General features: G+C 38.9%; 1 protein-coding gene across 1 annotated transcript in view; it reads right to left on the reverse strand.

Annotated features, from left to right (window-relative positions):
* Mp (collagen XV/XVIII-type protein multiplexin) overlaps positions 1-19,276 on the reverse strand; it is a 358,297-nt gene that overhangs the window by 23,887 nt on the left and 315,134 nt on the right. The window contains exons 6-10 of the mRNA XM_076791868.1: positions 17,886-17,972; positions 10,681-10,762; positions 9,785-9,879; positions 6,098-6,250; positions 5,228-5,425 (exon numbers count right to left, since the gene is read on the reverse strand). Coding sequence (XP_076647983.1) covers positions 5,228-5,425; positions 6,098-6,250; positions 9,785-9,879; positions 10,681-10,762; positions 17,886-17,972 — 615 coding nt within the window. The remainder of the gene's footprint in view (positions 1-5,227; positions 5,426-6,097; positions 6,251-9,784; positions 9,880-10,680; positions 10,763-17,885; positions 17,973-19,276) is intronic.

Genomic DNA, 19,276 nt, shown 5'->3' on the forward strand with positions numbered 1-19,276 from the left:
TTTTCTTTTTTAACTAACTTGAATGTTGTTAGTTAGAAAAAGACAAAGACTTGAAATTGTATATTTACAATTTGAAAGGTTTACGTGTATTGAACTGTTTGTAAATCCATCATGAATTATCGTATAGTTACGGTATTGAATTCATTAATTTGGTACGTAACATATTTAATATTTCAAGATATCGCGTACATTATTGTACAGTGTTTGGGCATTTAACCGTCTCGTTTTGAATTAATTGTACCAATAATAACTAGTTAGAATGAATTGTTTAGTATTATAATATTAATATGGCGCATAGAGTACTTATGAACGTATTATTTGCAGAGAAATTTAATCAGTTATTTTCCAATTAATACAATTACATTTTAATCCGTTACTTAGTTGATTTAATAGATTATTCAATACATGTCAAATTGGAAAAAGAAGATTTCCGAACTCGCTTTCGGATCAATCCATCGGTTTTCAGCAAGGCGAAGTGTTAAAATATGTAGACTCGAAGAGCCGTTTCTAATTAAACCCGAAACCGTTAAAATTCCTTGATTCAACGACCCCCCGCTGCTTGCTAATTAAACCACGAAAATATACATCCAACAGAATAGATGGGTTCTCGAAAAAAAAAATTGATCAGATATTTCTGCTAAATATTTGATGGCTCGTTTATTAAAACGAAACACTAATTTAAATCACTCGCTCCGATTCGCGGCTACACTTCGGAACGGAGACACATGGTTCTTGTCCGCGGAATATTCATGGCCCTTAGATCTCGTTCATTAAAACGAACCTCGTCTTTAAGATTTCATCGGTCTCAATCCGCGCGTAAATTATCAACGGATCCGGCAAGCCTTCGTTCGCAGGTGATTCATCTGTTATTAATCCTCGGACTCCTGCGAGTTCTAGGCCCGTGCCGGAGTCATTTCTGTTTTCTTTCGTTATAAGGCGATGGCTCGGGACCGGCTCTCGTCGTATTTCGGATGAAGAAGAAGAAGAGAGCGATTTTCTTATTTCGAGATAAAAAGCGTCATCGGTTCCCAACAGTGGGAGATCTCGAGGTTTTGTTAACTTAACAATCCACAAAAAACTAATTTAAAGATTCGTTCATACATCACAATACCACCCAATACAGTGTTTACTCTATATATATAGAGAGACACCAGACGAGGGTGAAGCCTCGGGTTTCGCCTGAATTTCTAATGAAAGGGACTATCATTGTAGGTATTTAAAAAAGGGTGGTTCCATTTAAAAAAATTAAGCTGACCTTGATATCTCTAGAAAAATGACATAAAAACAATTTTTTCTGGCATCGTGTCAGCCCCATCGTATCATTCAACTTTGTCCTTATCATATTTTACGTATCTTTAGAAACAACAAAGATATTTGAGGGGCAAACGTTAGGTCTAGCCACGGACATATATCGGCCAGGAGATACTATTTTCTGAGCGACCTCCAGAGCTTCTCGGCCCCTCACGGGGTATACCCCATGGCAATGGTGATACTTCTGGGTCTTTTATCTCTAGGAAGAAATATGAAACTAGGAGGAGAGGGGTGGCATTACCACCCCTTCCTCTAATTAAGTGACGATATTAACATTCTGGGTCAAAGTAAACCCGGGTTGCGGCGTCCAAGGGTTGCAGGCAGCCGGCGAACGGGTGCGGCCAGTGGACTTCCGGATCGGCGAGGAGCGGCGGAGTTATTAATTCCGATAAATAATGCAGGGGACCGATGGCGCGAAACAGACAAAGGGTACATAATGCAAACAGCGTCTGCGGAATTCGAGAAACCCCAGGAACACCAAGCCCGCTATCGGGTACGTGCCGTATTTACCCGAGCGCGGCCGCGGAATACCAAATCGCAGCTTTATTTTTCACCGCGGCATCAGCTACGTTTCGCACCCTATTTAATTTCCACGCTAGCCCCGCGAACGAAAATAGGTCATCCGGCGCGTGTTCGCCGATGCATCCGCCGGGTGCAAAACACCGGTCGACACAGATGCAACGCCGCCGTCGCCGTGTCGGTTCGCGTCGTTTTTAATCGTGGCGGACGACAAGGGAGGTCTGCGCCGCGCCGGGACGAGGAGACGACGACGCTGAAGACGCCACCAAGAAAATAGGATGGGCGCGCGGAATGGGGGTGGAAGGGAAAAAGATGGACACAGAGCTACGCCTTTATTGCGTGTACGGTTACTTATTCCCCGGGGAGCGATATCGCGTTCCATTTCACAACAACGAGACAACGAGCCGAGACTGGAAAAAGGAAACTGCTGCTGCGAAACTAAAATTTGGCAGCTCGACAAATCAGTTTCCTCTTATCGACATTTATCGAATTGAACGGACGAGGCACAGTTACGTTTCGTTGGGTCTTCTGAATGGGGAGGGGGAATCGCTTCGATTGTATTTTATTTTTCTATTCTATTTGCTCGGATATCCCTGCAGGTGTAAAATTTGTTTCAACTATGCTCCTAGTCTAGCTGTGCATCTTCAGTTGTCGCAACGTCGATGTACAGCGTTTACTCGATATGTGTCAAAAACACGGGTCTAGTCACGGACATACATCGGTCAGAAGATACTATTCTTTGATGCACGCGACCTTACACTCCTCGGCGACCGAGGTCTCCCGAGCTTCTTGGCCCCCCACGTGGTATACAGTGGGGATAGTTGTAGGACTTTTATCGGCTAGGCTTGCGGGACATATATCCAGTAAAGACTATATTATTTTCTACTTAGTCAAATTATTCATGGAAAAATTATATTTTTATTTGGTTTCCGTTTCTTACTATTGAAGACAATTTTTATTCTCTAGTTATTAACCTTGAGGACTGTTGATTGGCAAGTTACAGAAGGGTCCGATGGAATCTCGAGTTTTTGGGGTGAAGAAGAGATACTGTCCAGACCACTGTGAAAGGATAGGGCACTTTGTGGTTTTGTCAACTTCCACCTGGTCATGGGAAATTCATGAGACACACCGTTTCTGGGTGGGGGGTAAAGTGAATGAGGGAAACGACACGGGAAAATTTTGAACGGCCGCCGACCGGGCAGGAGGAAAGGGTGAAATTAATGTTACGAAGCTGAAGGCTTACCCCCTTCGGCGGTGGTTAATATTCTCGTTTGTTTGGGAGGCGTCCGGGCGCCAATGCTACACGATCAAGGTAGTTTATTAGACACGAATGCGTATACGTTTACGAGCGGAGGAGGTTAAATGAGGGTGTAAATTCGGATACCGTGGGGAAAAGGAAACGTATTGGAATTGCAATTTGAGGGCTTTATCTCGAAACAGGGAACTTTGTAAGGGATTCGTTTGTCCGAGGCTGAATCGGAACGTAAGCTTTTGGCTCGGTCGTAAACTGGTATGTCGTTCTTCTTGAATTATGCTATGACCCACGAAAGCGTGTTATTCTTAGTTGTGTCTTCAGTTATGCGGTTTTCCAGGCTTGAAAAATAGAAATCAAGAAGAAACGCACCTAAATCTGTTCTATGAGCACTACCCTTCTCGGTCATAAATTTGATTAACAAAATGCTAATTAATTTTGCAATGACTTGCATAAAAGAGGTGTAAAATATTTTGAATTGTTAAAACTGAAATCATAATAATTGGTATAACTGATAAATCAGTATAATTGAGTTCTATGAATGCATTGTTTGTACTACGCCTCTTTAAACTACGTATAACTTTTATTATTTATGTCTACAAATTTCTTTGAATGAATTTTAGGGAAGATCAGAATTTACTGACGATATTAAAGCTCTACACCTTCATATATTAAAACCACAATGGAGCTCTTGATGTTTACCACCTTAGATATTGCGCGGATGCTGCTTATTAAATTGCTCGAAAGAGCATCCAAATAATTCAGAAGCTTGAAATTATCTAACGTTATTCAATGGTAAAAATATTTTCGAAAACTAATTAACCATGCTCACTTTTTCATTCTGCATCTAGTATTATAAATTACGCAATATCCACTAACTAAAGCAATCGCGTAATGTGATTTTAGTAAGTTTATTAGTTCCTCGAAAAAGGTCTGACAACTAATTTTTGTTGATTCACTTAATGAAAATATGAACAGTTATATTTTTCCATAGTTTATAAATTAATTAGCAACTTTGTTAATTAATAATGAATTAAATAATTAACGGAGATGGTTCCGCGCAATTGTAAAAATCCCGTACATACGAAAATGCGGAAACGAAAAATATGATTTGTTCTGTGTAAAATGAATTAATTCATTCTTTTATGCGGTTCATATACACACAATAACAATATACTGTTGTAGTGTGTGTATCAACGACCGAAAATACTTCTTTTCTCCGTTAATGAATTAATGCGAAATCATAGCATATTGACAGAATATTTATATAATACCGTCCCTCATCTAATGACCAGTAGATCCGACGAGCATTGCACAGACGCACTGTACAGTTAAAGTTGAAAGTATGCAGGTCGCACGAATATTGGAATTCGATACTTTCGAAACTCGGAGACAGTAGAAAAATATTATTTGGAATTTTCGATTTTATTACACACAATGCATATCTTCTTTGACGCATTACTAATTTTTATATATCGCGCATTGTAAAAATACTTCAGAGCTTAAACGTTATATATTGTGTATACTAAAAATGCTTCAGAGCTTAATTGTTACATATCGTGTATTGTAAAAATACTTCAAAGTTAATTAACACTTCGAATTGATGTGTACAATATTTGTAAATTACTAGGCAGAAGAATAAATACTTGTTACTTCTAGAATCATTCTTTTTGATAGTGTTAATTTCGTGATACTATTTTCTGGCAAAAAAGCTGTCACATGTACATTTTATTTTTATAAATTGCGACGTTGCAAAATTTTTGCAAAATTTTTTTAACGTCACAAAACGTTAAAAATTTCGTTGCTCTGCCCAAGTAACCAGATCCTTAAGGATTTCAAGGATAGTAAAAATGTTTAGGATCGCAGTATCCTTGTTTCATTAAATAAATTAAATGTTCGTAATCCATTGCACGACGGCTAACGCAATTAAATTGGTGGCGACCTAATTTTCTTGATATTATATCTAGAATTTGTCTTTTGGAAAATATGCTATTTAGGAGAACCGTATTCGTTCCTTGTCTTTCTTATAAAACAAAGGCTATCTGCGTTCATATCTTTTTTTAACAAATATTCCGTCGTCAACAAAGATTATTTTGTTGTAAGAGATGAGAGTAAAACTGATTTAATAGAAATACTGTTACGTACATCATATCCAGCGAATTCGCTCTTTCCTGGTGGCCCAGGAGGTCCTTGCGCGCCTTTTTCCCCTGGTATTCCATCGCGACCCGGCTCTCCTTTTTGTCCTTGCGGTCCTTCCGGTCCTTGTATCCCCGTGTCTCCTTTGTCTCCTTTAGCACCGACTGGTCCTTCGATTCCTCTCTCTCCGGGTGGTCCTGCGGCCCCCTGTAGCAATTAATAAAATTCTCAGTTCCCGAAGCGAGAAGTAAAATGCAAATTTACACTTACTAAAAATTACTCTACGTAACTCTATAAAAACGCTTATTTTCCCTACTCGGTTACTTAACGATATCATTTAATAAGCGGACAAAATAAAGTCTTCAGAGTTTTGGTGAAGTTCCTGCGTACTACTATGTCGCGTATTCACTGCAAGTACATACGGTCTATGCAAATTTTTATTTTCCCTACATCATCATTCAATAGTATTAAAGCTCCGTGAAGCTCCATTGATGTTCCTATCGTGTTGCATATTTACTATATATCAGAGATCGAAGTAAACATATATCTTTTGTTTGTTAAAATAATTTATTCTAAAATAACAATTTTAAAACTGTGACAACCTAACAGGCAAAGATCTGTTCTAGTCAGAACTTACACTGCGAGAACACTTTTGAAAAAAAGATTGCGTTCGTCTTTTTTTTTTGCGAACAGTGAATTTTAGCGATCGTGGAAACACGCGCTAAACGTCGAAATGTTTGAAGGTTCAGAGAAATTGTTCGGTTCGTTTCTGAAGTCGTTTATTTTACAGGCATGAAATGATCTCTCCCCCCTCCCCCCGTCACGTTTTCTTGAGCCTTTACTGTAAAGCGGGGTGTGGCTTTTACAAAGCGTCAATACCGTCATCCCCATTTGCCCCTGTTTCCCTTCTTGTCCTGACACTCCTTGCTCGCCTTTGGGCCCTTGGATCATTTTCGGCATAGTGAAGGACGCCATTAGAGCTGTCGCGTTGCATGTGCACGTTCCTGGATCGCCTTTCTTCCCCGGTGGACCCTGCAGCGTTTTCGCAATATTATTAAAGCGGTAATCAAATAATGATGTACGGAGAACTTGTAACTGGACTGCGGATTCGATGCATTTACGGTAAAAATGTGTAGATTGAATTTTCGAACAGGAAAAACTTTTAAACAATTTAAAAAGACATTATTTTCAACTGATTAACCCTCGGACTCCTGCCAGTTCTAGGCCTATGCCGGAGTCATTTCTGTTTTCTTTCGATATAAGGCGATGGCTCGGGACCGGCTTTCGTCCTATTACGGATGAAGAAGAAGCTCGAGCTTATCCGCACTGCGACGGGTCACGAATGACTCTGGCATAGCATACGGAGGGTTAAAACTAATCAATACAGAAAATTTTTATTTTGCATAAAAATCCGCAGTCTACTTATAAGTTTACTTCGCTATGATACTATATTTTTTCATGTTTTACAAAAGGATACACTGCTGAATCGTGCACGAGTTAATTTTTAGTGATAATTCTACAATTTAGTGGGGTCTCTTCTATAATTTATTATTCAATGTAAAATTATGGACTTGGTGCTCTGTTCACGACCTATGAGGTACCATGTGAAATATTCGGTCGTTGTTTAACATATCTGATGGCGTGGTAATAGCTACAAATTAGCAACATAAACTGATACAGTTAAACTATTGCACAACTATCGTCTAACTATCGTCGATTAAATTCCAATATTTAGTTAGTAGAGTAGTACGGTAAACTAATGACTCTACTCTTTGCGTAACATCATTAATTTCTATCTGCTTTTGATTTAGCTCGATGCACAGTTGCAGCTAAATGCAAATTTCTTTTTCATAGTTTCAATGGCTCGTTTTGTTTTTCAATATGTGGATGAAAGATTCGAGATTGAAAAAGTTCCAACAAGTTTTTCTGCGTTTCAAGACAGCTTCTTGAAAATATTTTTCAATTCGAGTTTGATAAATGTTACGTAACAAAATATGTCAACGACAGGTCCTAATATATTGAAGTTCTGATTCTGCTTTATTAGCATTGTATTTTAAGAAACTCATTATTTTCTGGTAGAATATTCTGCAAGAAATTTAACGTTTCATTCGTTGCAGCTTTCACTTAAAATAGCGTCTGGAAGTTCTTCAATATCCCAGTTCGATTCGATCGCAATGAGACGTGTCTCCCAGTAATTAATGCAATTTTCGTCGAGTGAAGATAAGAGTAGAATTGCAGAATAAGGATTTGAAAATTCCGATTTGCAAGAACTGGCATTCTACTGGAGAATTTGCTGGAGAATTAAAAAATGGAATTATTATAAAGAAAGAACAAGAATTTCATATTGTTAGACTACGGATTTTATCCTCGTTTATTAAATAGTAAAAATCACCTAAAAATCTAGAAATCTTATTGTATTTTACTTTTAAAACTCATTAAACAATTATTCAAAAAGGAAATGAATGTCTGTACAAAATTCGCAATTTAATTATTATTTTAATAGTTTAATAATCAGTTGAATTTCAGCGTAACGGGATTTTCAGAAGATAATTATCATAATTGAGTTTTGACTTCTGCATTGCATTCGAATTAGCATTGGCTTCGTGTATTGTCTTTGACGGTTCCACACGCATCGGCGCGTCAATAATTTCAGAAGATAGTGAATACCGCGAAAGCCAGTTTAGTGTAATCAATGTTACACGCATTGGCTACCGGGCGCACTTCGGCGTTCTGACTAAATTAGATCGTCCGCGTAACAAGATAAACGAGTGATTTTGGATCGGAATGCATTCGAGCTCGTTTAACATGCGCAAACGCTACTGATGCGAGTTATTGTTGCTGAAATATGTGCGTAATCGTATACATCTGGTGTCATAGGGACAATCTTAGGACCGAATACTCCTACGTGACGTAACTATCATAGTACACTGCGTTTCATGCTAGTTGTTTGCTCACGTAGCCGCACTTTGGTGCGAATGCAACGATACGAAATATTGATAACGACAACAAAATTCTTCCGTCTTCTGATATACATTAGAAGTGTGTAGGTTTAAAAATGTTAAAAGTCTCTCGAGATCGAAATAACGATATTAAAAGATATATTAAAATCAAGATTGAAATTACAATAAATAATAAATATGTGCATAATGCAACAATATTTTGCCTCACAGATCAGCAAGATACTAATTTCTCAGCACATTTGCGCACGCACATCCTGCTGCCGCTTTAATACCGAGTAGACCCTAGCGTGGGACCAGTCCAAGATAGTGCTTTATTTCATTAGGGGAGATGAATGTTGGCAAGTTAAACCTATGGAATAACTCTAAGTAAACGTACATCGTATAAATACGTGTCTCGCCACGGCACTGAATTATTATTCGTTTATCGTAACAAAGGGGCCGCAAGAACATGTAATGCAAACTCTCGCACGTGTAATTAGAGTTCGATCTACCCTTTGTCTTGAGCAAAATTATCCGAACGTTGTGTCTGTTTGCAATCCGCCGTTTGTTTAAACGCCAACTGTAATGTGGGTTAGCATATATTTCTTTCGCGCCGAACAATGCACCGTTGCATAATCATTAATGAAACCTGATACGAACGTGTAGTCCTACGATATTCACAATGCATTTCAATCTGCCTTTCTACATACGTGTGCACACTATTCAGCCAGCGAAACTGGAGTTTCTATGGTCCATATTGGGACTGCTAATGGCAGAGAATTTGATGCATAGATTACGATAAGTTAGTTAACAAAATTAATAAGAATTCTCGAAGTTCCTGCGCACCACGAAACGAACCGTGCACGCGTCTGTATGTATGTTGGAAATTAAGCACCAATTGTGGAACATACTAACAACGTCCACCTGTAAGTGGGCAATTATTTTAAGCGATGTTCCTCGAGTTTACTTCACATTCAAATTATATTTGTATCCTTTCTGTGAAATTCTGCTGAAGTTAAAATCATTGGAACGAAATGTGTCGAACGAGACTGGTAAAATTGTGTTTCAATTAGAATTGAATTATTAACATCTGGTGAATTGCAATTATGTCGAAACGAGTGAAAAGTGACTGTAAAAAGATTTAATTACAAATTTTTGGTGGGACAAAGGAATGCTGAAAGTAAACAGTTTAATAATAAATTGTTTGCACGAATGTTACGTATTTGTCGTCGAGTATTATGTTGCTCCTTTATGCTCTGTTAACATACGCTATTTTTAGTGAATAATATTAAATAATAATTATACTTTTTTAATTTCACTATTTTTTTCTGGTCGTAAATCTTACATGTTTATACTTCTTTATTTGTACACAAGGTTAAGAACATTATTTTTTATTCTCATTTGTAAACATGTTGCAAGAAGATTTATTTTTCTATTTTTCTCGCTTTGTAGAAGTACTGGTCTGTCGAATGCAAGCTATAATTGTTTACTTTCTTAAGTACTTAAAACATTTCATCACGAACGCAGGAATAAAATGTACAGCTTAGAATTGGGAAAGAAATGTAAGTATGGCGTTGTAGGATATATTAATGATATAGAATAAATCTAAAAAATACAAAATACTTACCTCATCCTGACCTGGAGGTCCTGGTGGTCCAGGAGGACCTCTAACGCTCTCACCCTTGTCCCCTTTATCGCCTTTATCACCTTTCGGCCCTTTGTCTGGATCGTGCAAAATAATAATCAATTAGAATTCATAAATAATAAACGTGTAACAGTAACTATGAATGCTACTTCATGTGTCAATCAAATTTTAAATGTGGACATGGCAGAATTTCATTATTTAATAATTTGAATAGATTGACATTCTTCGATTCTTTTAATCTTCCTAGTATTCGACATTTCAGGTACTCAATTTCCGCCATAAATGCATAAAATCAGCAGTCTACTAACAAAAAAATAAAAATTTTGTTCATCAATTTCAAGCCAGAGGATCCAATATTTCTTTCTTCCATTCATCACTCTCATAATGATTCCTGGACTGCGAATTTACAGCATTTATGACAAAAATGACTAGATGAGATGCACAAAACTACGAAAACATTTAAAGAATCTGCAAATCTTATTTGTACTGGCCCAAGCTCATTAAAATTATTCGAGAAAGGAATAATTGTTTATGCAGCTCCCGTGTCTTGCAATTAACGCAGACAATGCTTATTTTGCATAAAAACACGACGATCACAATTCTTCCGTATTTTATAGTTGATCATGGCAAACGGTTCCAGCACTGTTGTAATTTCAGTTTGGCAGGGAGGATTGGGTCAGCTCGCAATCATCCTGGGAATTCCGTCGAATGTTCCTGATAGAAGATGGCTCTAACCGGCGTTTGAAATATTGAGGAAACAATTTCCACCCCTTCCCCCGCCACCCCGGTAATTTTGGTACCGCCATTCAGGGACACGAATATGTCTTACCGGCCGGGCTATGATTAAATAAACTCACGAATTCTTTGCGATTACTCACAGTCCGGATTGGGAGGAGGAGGCGTGATGAATGGCGGCGGATTGCTTTTCTCGCTTCTGTCTTCGTCATCGTCTCGTCCGATCTGAAAACGGACGGTAAAAAGGAACGGTGAATAAGAACACCAAACGTGATTTATATGTCGTTATATCGTTCGAAAAAGGATGGGTTAAAAGAAAAACGAACGGCATAGAAGTTTCATCGCTTATGGTTGTGATTGATTGCGCGTTTGCGCCGAGCCGCGCCGCGCCGGTGCAATTTATTTATCTTCGAAGAGCAGCGAAATCGTTCCATTTTCACGGATCCGCCGTCGCATTCACGGTTAATATGGCGTATCATTGGAAAAACGTTTGATGCCGTAGATTCGCCGTACAAACGAGCTTCTCCCAAACGTCATTCAATCTTAGCGAGGCAGCGTTACCGCGCCGATCAATGTGTTCCTACTGAAAAGTTTCATTTTGTTGCGTTCATCGATCCCCGTGTGCTGGAACGCCTCGATATATGTGACTGAAAAGTGCACGATACTTGCGCATCGATCCTCGCTATTGTGGGATATACCCATCGAGCGTTCCACATATTATAAACGAGTAAATGCGATTAGTGAAAGATCATCGGAAACAAAAGAAGTTTGATCCCGTCCGTACACGACGTAAGTCGTATTCATTATAAACATTATATTCATCCTCTACACTCAAAGCTATTTTGATTCTAATACTAAGAAATTTCATCCGATTCAGAACATTTCAAGAGGAAGTGAAATTGAGCGGTTGCTTTGAATTATGGCAATTTTAAACGATGCCACAAAATTGCCGTTCGAGTGGAAAGGTTTAATTATTACATCGCCGTTACCTAGACATAATGGAGGACATTAATAAGCATGAAAAATAGTATCTTGGTTAGTACGTTATTAACAGAATGGTTATTTCTACACAAACATTTAATTAGAATACATCACGTTTATAGCACAAAGGTTGAACTTAGTTATGACTGAGGAGATTATGCGCATACAAAACACATGTGGCAGGTACAGTTTCATCGCCATAATCGCCAAGCGTTGGTCAACTGTATTTAATTCTAAGGAGATAATGTTACAGCGGGTTGACAGTGAACTCTTCTTCGTAGTTGAGATATCCTTGAAGTCGATGCAGTCACTATTATAATTAAAAATCAATATATTTTCTAATATATGCAGAACCGAAATAAATATAAATAAATCACAATTACAGTTAAAACTTAAACTTGTGCCTCAATTCCCATCGTTGTCAAAATCATTATGCACCATCAAATCATTTTTCCATACATTCAGAACAAATATTATATAATATCAAATTATTTTTCTACACATTCAGAACAAATATTATACTGGGTGTCTCACGTAAGTGTGACCCCATATTTTTTTCTAATTTGAATTCACTCTGTATCTTATGGCTGTATGCCATAATAATATTATAAACCACCAAGCAGCGAAAACTGGTTAAATTAGATCGTAATTACGTCGCAGCACCATAAAGCACTGTTTCGCAACAATAAGCTGCGTGTTATAGACTATAGATGGCCCGATTTCCATGACGTTAGATTTCTCAAGCCTATTTAAAATCTGTGGATTGTTGGGCGCGCCGGTGGAACTATAGTCCGTTATTTGTATACACTATTTTCTAGTTTCGTGCAGCTTCGTATTCAGAGCGAGACGTTCCGAGAGAAATGAGTAGAAAAAATTGTTCTGACATTCTGCGCGCCATGAATTAAAGAGAAAGGCGGAAAATGTGAGAAACAAAACAGTGGAAATGATGCGAGAGAAAGGAAGGATTAAATATAATTCTCTTGCTCAGTTGAAAAGACGGTGCAATATCTGATGCATTGTACCATCATGTTGTAAGCATTTTCTGCTGTCTATTATTTCTGCTTATACGCCATTTTGAAATATATTTATCACCTGCTTACAGTGTTAATAAAGTATCGGTCAATATTTTACGATAAGAAATGATTCAAATGATTAGTGTTAATGAAAGACATTATTCAATATTTTTTACAGACATTTTCTTTATTAAATAATATAAAAATTGTATTTGTAACGTAACAAGCATTTAGTAACAAATTTGCTAGACATGTCCCGAAAATATTAAGAAAAAATTATTTTTAGGAAAAGTATTAATTGTGCTGCGAGCAATAAATAACTGTCAAAGAATATTTTGACCCGGTAAGTTCGCGTCGTTACTAATTATTATTGGAAAGTACTTAGGGCGAACGTGTGCTAAACGCTCGCTTGATTTACCCGAAACTTCATTAATCATCGTCAATCTGTATATCATTCATTTTTCTGAAACAAAAAACCGAGACCGCAAAAATCGATCGTTCAGTGTTTGAATCCTTAATAACCCATAAATCTGAATATATGCGGCTAAATAGAATTTTATGGTCTGTCGTGTTTGGTAAAAAATTGACGTAGCACACTTTCCCTATACAAAACGCGAAAAGTTTAACCGTTTCAGAAGACGAAAGGTTTCTCACCAATAAACAAACGGAGAATTACTTTTCGCCTGCACGAAAAAGTTAAACTTGCAGCTAAAAACAAAGAAGAAGACCATATTCGAGACTTTATTAAAATGAGACTCACCTCTCCATATTAGGGAGATCCATAATGGCAGATCACAGAGTTTTGTTAACTTAACAATCCACGAAAAACTAATTTAAAGATTCATTCATGCATCACAATACCACCCAATACAGTGTTTACTCGATATATGTCACGATATGACATACATCGACCAGGAGATTGTGTTCTTTGATCCACGCGACCTCTAGAGCTTCTTGGCCCCTCGCGCGGTATACCCCGTGGCAGTAGGGATAGTTATGGGACTTTTATCGGCTAGACATCTGGGACATATATAAATAAAATTTCGAAATTTTCTTCCATTTACATTGAATCTATGATCAATTAAAAAGAACCTCCCCATATTAGGAAACTTTCCTCCATCTACAACAAGACTTTGTATTTCTCGTATTTACTGTTATTATCATTGTTTCTATCACGATGGTGATAGCAGAAAATTCGATTCGTTCGCAATTGATATTCGTCAGTACAGTGTGTAGCCAATAAGCATTGACAAAATGACGTCTAATCGATTCAGAGGTACCGGGCGTGTGGAACCCCGACATTTATATACGGTAGGTCCACTAAACATTCCAAGTACAATGGTTAATCGAAACCTGGGATGCAAGTATGGAGCGGATAGGGTACAGAATAGAGGATAGAGTCTCAATGCACAAAGACACGCGCGTCCCCGCAGGTGCATTGACAGCGCCAACACACATGAAACCGATAGTCGATCGCAATAACACGTAGCATCGGAACGACAAGTACGACCGGCGACTGTTGCATTGAGTTCGTTCACTCGATACCATTCGCTGCTGCATCTTTGCATCCCGCTGTGCATCTTGCAAGCTTTCCTCCGGGACAGGATTTCACAGATGGAATAAATTGCTCGGCTCTGCCTCTCTTTTTTCCTCTCGTCGAGTCAGACAGGATAAGTCTCTTTCAATTAAAAAAAAAGGATTGGGAATCCAATGCTACAAAAAGGTCGAAAAACACTAAAACGTTCAGTACTGGAGTCTCTATTGTCCTAATTTTGCCATTACGTCCATCTCAATAGGTTACGTCCATAATATCAATGGAAATAATTATTATATCTGAAATGTACGTATTGCGCACCATTTTCCTGACACAATTGGTAATACGATATTATTCAATTTGATCTAGGATAGTGAGTATTAATTTATCGCAATACACACCTGTTTCAATCCATTCTGAAATGCTTTCGGTACGATTCAATAAATATTTAGAACGACGCAGAGACGCGAATCTTTCAGAGCAATCTGCTCGTTTAAAAAAGTATGCGAGACCTTGGAAAAAAAGGGAAAAGGTTCGAAACTCTGTACATGGCAGTTTATGCGATGCTAAGAACGAAATCATTTTTTTTTGTACCTATTTTACATATACAGGGTCTCCCAAAAATGTTGTATTTCCTTGGAAGGTGTGATTCCTGATGCAATGTGAAGTAACTTTTTCCTTTGCGAAAATGTTCTCCGCGTCTCTGTCGAGGAGTTATTAGCGAAAAACACAGACCAATCAGAGCGCGGGTACAGCAGGCGGATTCTGACTCGGCCAATGCCAACGCCGCGCTCAGCGGGAGGTGTCACCGAGCCGGGATCGTTCTATTATAGCCGCGCTCTGATTGGTCCGTGTTTTTCGTTAATAACTCCTTAACAAAGCCACGGAGAACATTTTCGCAAAGGAAAAAGTTGTTTCAAATGATCTCAGGAATTATCCCTTTCAAGGAAGTACACTTCTGGGACATTTCTGGTACATTTCCTGTAGAAAGATGACCTAGAAAATTGGTATAAGTTGTAACAAGATTGTTTACTTGTTTACTTTTACACATTCTACTTTTCATGTTTCACTGGTACGCCGCACAAGTTCTGATTGGCCCTGTAGAACAAAGTTCTCTGATCGATAGCAACACCGGACGGTCCGAGTCCTTTAAGATTTCCGCGCTAACTACGTCCAGCAGAGCAAATCAAAGTCAATTGCAGTCGGTAAGTTTAACTTTGACAAACCCGGATCAACTGGTCTAATTGCCAACGTGAGTGGTTACGCGGTAAAAACCGGAGTTCGTCCTCGATTCCTTTCCAGTTTTCCTCGCCTCTCTATCAATCTTTGCCCCCTGCTTTCTTCGCCCGGTTCTATTTCTACGAAAGTACACTCCACCTTTTTCTATCCAACAGTCTTCACCGAATCATTCCGGCAAGCCCCTCTATTCTGCCACCGGTGGCATTTCCTCCGTAAATTCCAACAGCAACCCTCGTCCGTACAGTCGAGTATTTCGTCCCAAAGACTGGCCAAAAATCGATCTCGGAATTTTGTGGGTAAACTGCAGACTGCCTCGAGACAGCTGAACGTATCAGAAACAACGTGCCAATATTTAAATAATGAAATAAGGGAATATCTTCGGCAATAATGTTTTGACGAACTTGCAACCAGATCGATTTCGATACCTGACAATTTGCGTCCCGCTAATCCCGTTAGATGTAATCTAATTCCACCCCGGATTGACAAGATCGGGACTCCCGAACTTGACGCTCCATTTTCGGAGACTTGTAATCGATTCCCTCGGACGTGTAACACTTGTTTGATTTTAGTTCCCCTGCGAAGTACAATGACTCGCTAGACCAACCCGATCTGGTCGGTCGCGCTTGTTTCTCTGGATCCCATGCCCTTAAATTAACCAATTTAAACCTACACTTCGTTCAAAAAATTCACTGCCCTGTTTCAGCTCGGAATCGAATAAAAGATAATAAAGAACACTGTAACGTACTTCAACGTACGATCGAGCCTATTTTATACTTTCTTGAAATAGATTGGATTCCTGCGAAATTAAGCGTGCCGCGCTCGAAATAAAAATTGGCCACGTTGACGCAAGCTGATCCGGATCTCGTTCGCGATTCACGGAAAAGTTCTCGGAACGTTTTAATTTTATGTTAAACTCGATCGTCAGAAGATTTAATAGATCGAGCAAGTTCGAGAAACGGATGTCCTCTAAACTTCGTTCGGATTAAGAGGAGCCTCGGCAGCGATGGTGGAAAGACTGGAGGAGCTCTCTCGTCGAAACGATGCGTTTTAGGGGCCGATGCATGATCCTGTCCGAATTCTCCAGATTATTCTCGCCGGGTGGGATGGCACGTTATGCCCCCGTAAAGTGATTTGCACGTTTCCCATCTAATGTCGGACAGGTTTCGAGGGAATCCCTTGTGGAATATTGAATCGTCTCGAAACTTCGGTCCCTCGAAGAATCGCAATTAAAACGCTTTTACGCGCGCCGTAGCCGCCGGTGTTCTTTCCGCGAATGGGAATAATAAATCGAGAAAATGAACTGTGAATTTAGACCTCGAATCTATTCTCGAATTAGGTCGGTGTCGGGCCTTCCGTTCGTAGGAAATGCTAATTAAATCGTAATCAGAATCTTGCTCTGATATTGCATTTGTTTGTGACACTTTCCTTCGTCCGAAGAGTCATTTAGGTGAGCCGATACTGTCTCGAAATGAGCTACGTTATTTCGATAGATACTTACTTTTATACTGTGCCGACAAATGAACAAATGACTTTGTAAATAATGTTGAGACCTTCTTTCTATTTTCTCCGTACGAATTCTGACTTTATTTTAGAACTTTTATGCATATTTACAGGGTAATTGATCCACGGTGAAAAATTGGAATTTTATTATTGCAAACGACAGGGGCCAGGCAGAAGTTTCATTCTTTCCTTAATAGTTTTAACAAGTTCAAAATAGGATACTGACATCCTCGGATTGTTTCAATCCGTTTACTAATTTAAGTTGCTGCCTTTCGTTCGGGCTATAAATGCATGCAATCCGCAGTCTGGGAATAATTAACCACTCTGTAATATTTTATGGGACTTGTGCAATCTTTTTCTGCATTTAATTGTCATTTTATTTTGGGGTTAACGAGATTCTGTGGGGGACACTCAACTTTTCATTCTGTTCGGTTCTTTTATCCAATTCTTTTTTATCTAGTGAAAGAAATTGTTCTGAAAAATTATTAATTGTCCACAAAAAAAAAAAAATTCCTGAAAACAGTACATTTTTAGTCATGGTGGTTTACCACCGCCTTAGTAGTAATAAGCAAGTTTTAATCACAACTGTGTAGAATTGTTAGAAATTTGTTAAAATCAGCCGGTTAAATGTTAATTGCGTCCGAAGACAGAAGCCAATCCAATTAACGAAGCAACAACCAACGATTGTTATCTTCGCGGGCAGAAAGATTTCGTGTATAGCGAGGCGGTCGTTACGTTCGCCGGTGTTATGGCCGTTTTGCAAAAATGAACTGCGATTACAAGGTAACAACAAGCGCGGGCTTGCCTCGAATGCACCACATCCGGTCGTTAGATTTCGCGGACGAAGCCCCGTTACGCTTCATTCAAGACTTGAAAACTGATTCGAACAAAAAGTTATTCTTTCAAATCGGCTTTTCAGCGCGGCAACGACGTGTTCCGCATCTCGTTAACGAACGCCGCGGAACTTCAACGTTAATCCGATCGGGTTAGTAGCGCGAACCGCTTGCGAAACAAATAATTAGTCTCAGTCAACGTGCATTGTCAGTAAGGTTCGAGGTTTCGCTTTCATCTTGCAACTCACGTCTATCTTATTAACGTCAATATCCCCTGAACCGTCCGTCAAGTTGAGAATATCATCGCCTGAGCCGCTCCCCTCGGTGCTGTCGAACTATAAAAGAAATTATCGTTAGCGTAAATTGATCGTCGTTCGATTTTACGTCATCTCCGAAGCATAAAATCATTTTTTTCTTTTGGATAAATTTATCACAGACTTGAACATTCAACCTTCACCTTTACAACGAGCGCTTGAAACTTAGTCTACGATTTTTTAGCTGTTTCATAAAATAAAAATGAAAAACAAATTAGTACCTAACAAATTAGTGTACCTCATGCCTGGGCAACTTCTTCCCCGCCGTCGCTTTAGACCCCCACTACCGGTGGACAGGTTCCCCCACCACTGGCCGCTTCATATTACCCTACCGTGCTTTTTATCTCTCCTGGAGACAACCTCATGCATGTTTAGGCTCGTAGCCCCTTGCCCCCTTCTCCTACGCTCAGTACGAGCATGGTGGGGGGTCTCAGGAGTGGGAAGAGGACTCGTCCGTGGCTCGCGAGCCGTAAATTGCCCAGACTTGCCTTATATTGTTGCAAAGATTGCAGTACACCTTTTATTCAAAAAATCGTAGATCAAATTTTAAGTATTTGTTGTAAAGGAAGTTTCAATCGTAAATAAACGGGATATTTAGTGTTGAAATACATTTTAGCCCCACAGTATGTATTTTATGTGGCTGCGAATGTAGAATAAATGTACAGTAAATACACAAACAATTGTTTCGTACACTTCATGCTTTCCTCTGGTATAATCTATGAAAATATGAAGAAAATTGTAAGAAAAAAGAACAAAGAAGATAAAAGTAGTATACATGTAATAAAATATAGAAAAGAATTAATAAAAAAGTATTGTTCAATATAATAACGAAACGCATGAAGGTATCCTGCGATATGATCAACGACGTATTAACAACGTATTAACGAGAACACTCGTCAAACATGTTTATAACGTTTCGGCTTACGGTTTCCATACCCGAACTGAAAGCTTGAATAAACAACTTGAACCTAAATATAGCATTAACGGTACAGTATCCTAATGAATATGCACACGCGTCACGGGCACAATATGTTTCATCAGCGATATTAAAAGGCGTACTTAATTATTCCTGATATCCTAGTATACAGAAACCATTATGTCCGCTGTACATGAAACATAATACGACGAATTTACATAACGCAAAACACAGGAGTCAAGGTACACACATAGTGGTGAATTAAACGGGTGTAAACGTTGGCGCGATACATAGTGAAATAATCTGATCAGCCTCTATGGGAGAGAATCAGCGTGCACGTCGTTATTGTCGTTTGGAATTGACTTCGTGGATGGCCACGTGGCGACGTATTTCTCAAAAATCCATTTTC

The sequence above is a fragment of the Halictus rubicundus genome, chromosome 8 (assembly GCF_050948215.1).
Source record: "Halictus rubicundus isolate RS-2024b chromosome 8, iyHalRubi1_principal, whole genome shotgun sequence".
NCBI lineage: Eukaryota > Metazoa > Arthropoda > Insecta > Hymenoptera > Halictidae > Halictus > Halictus rubicundus.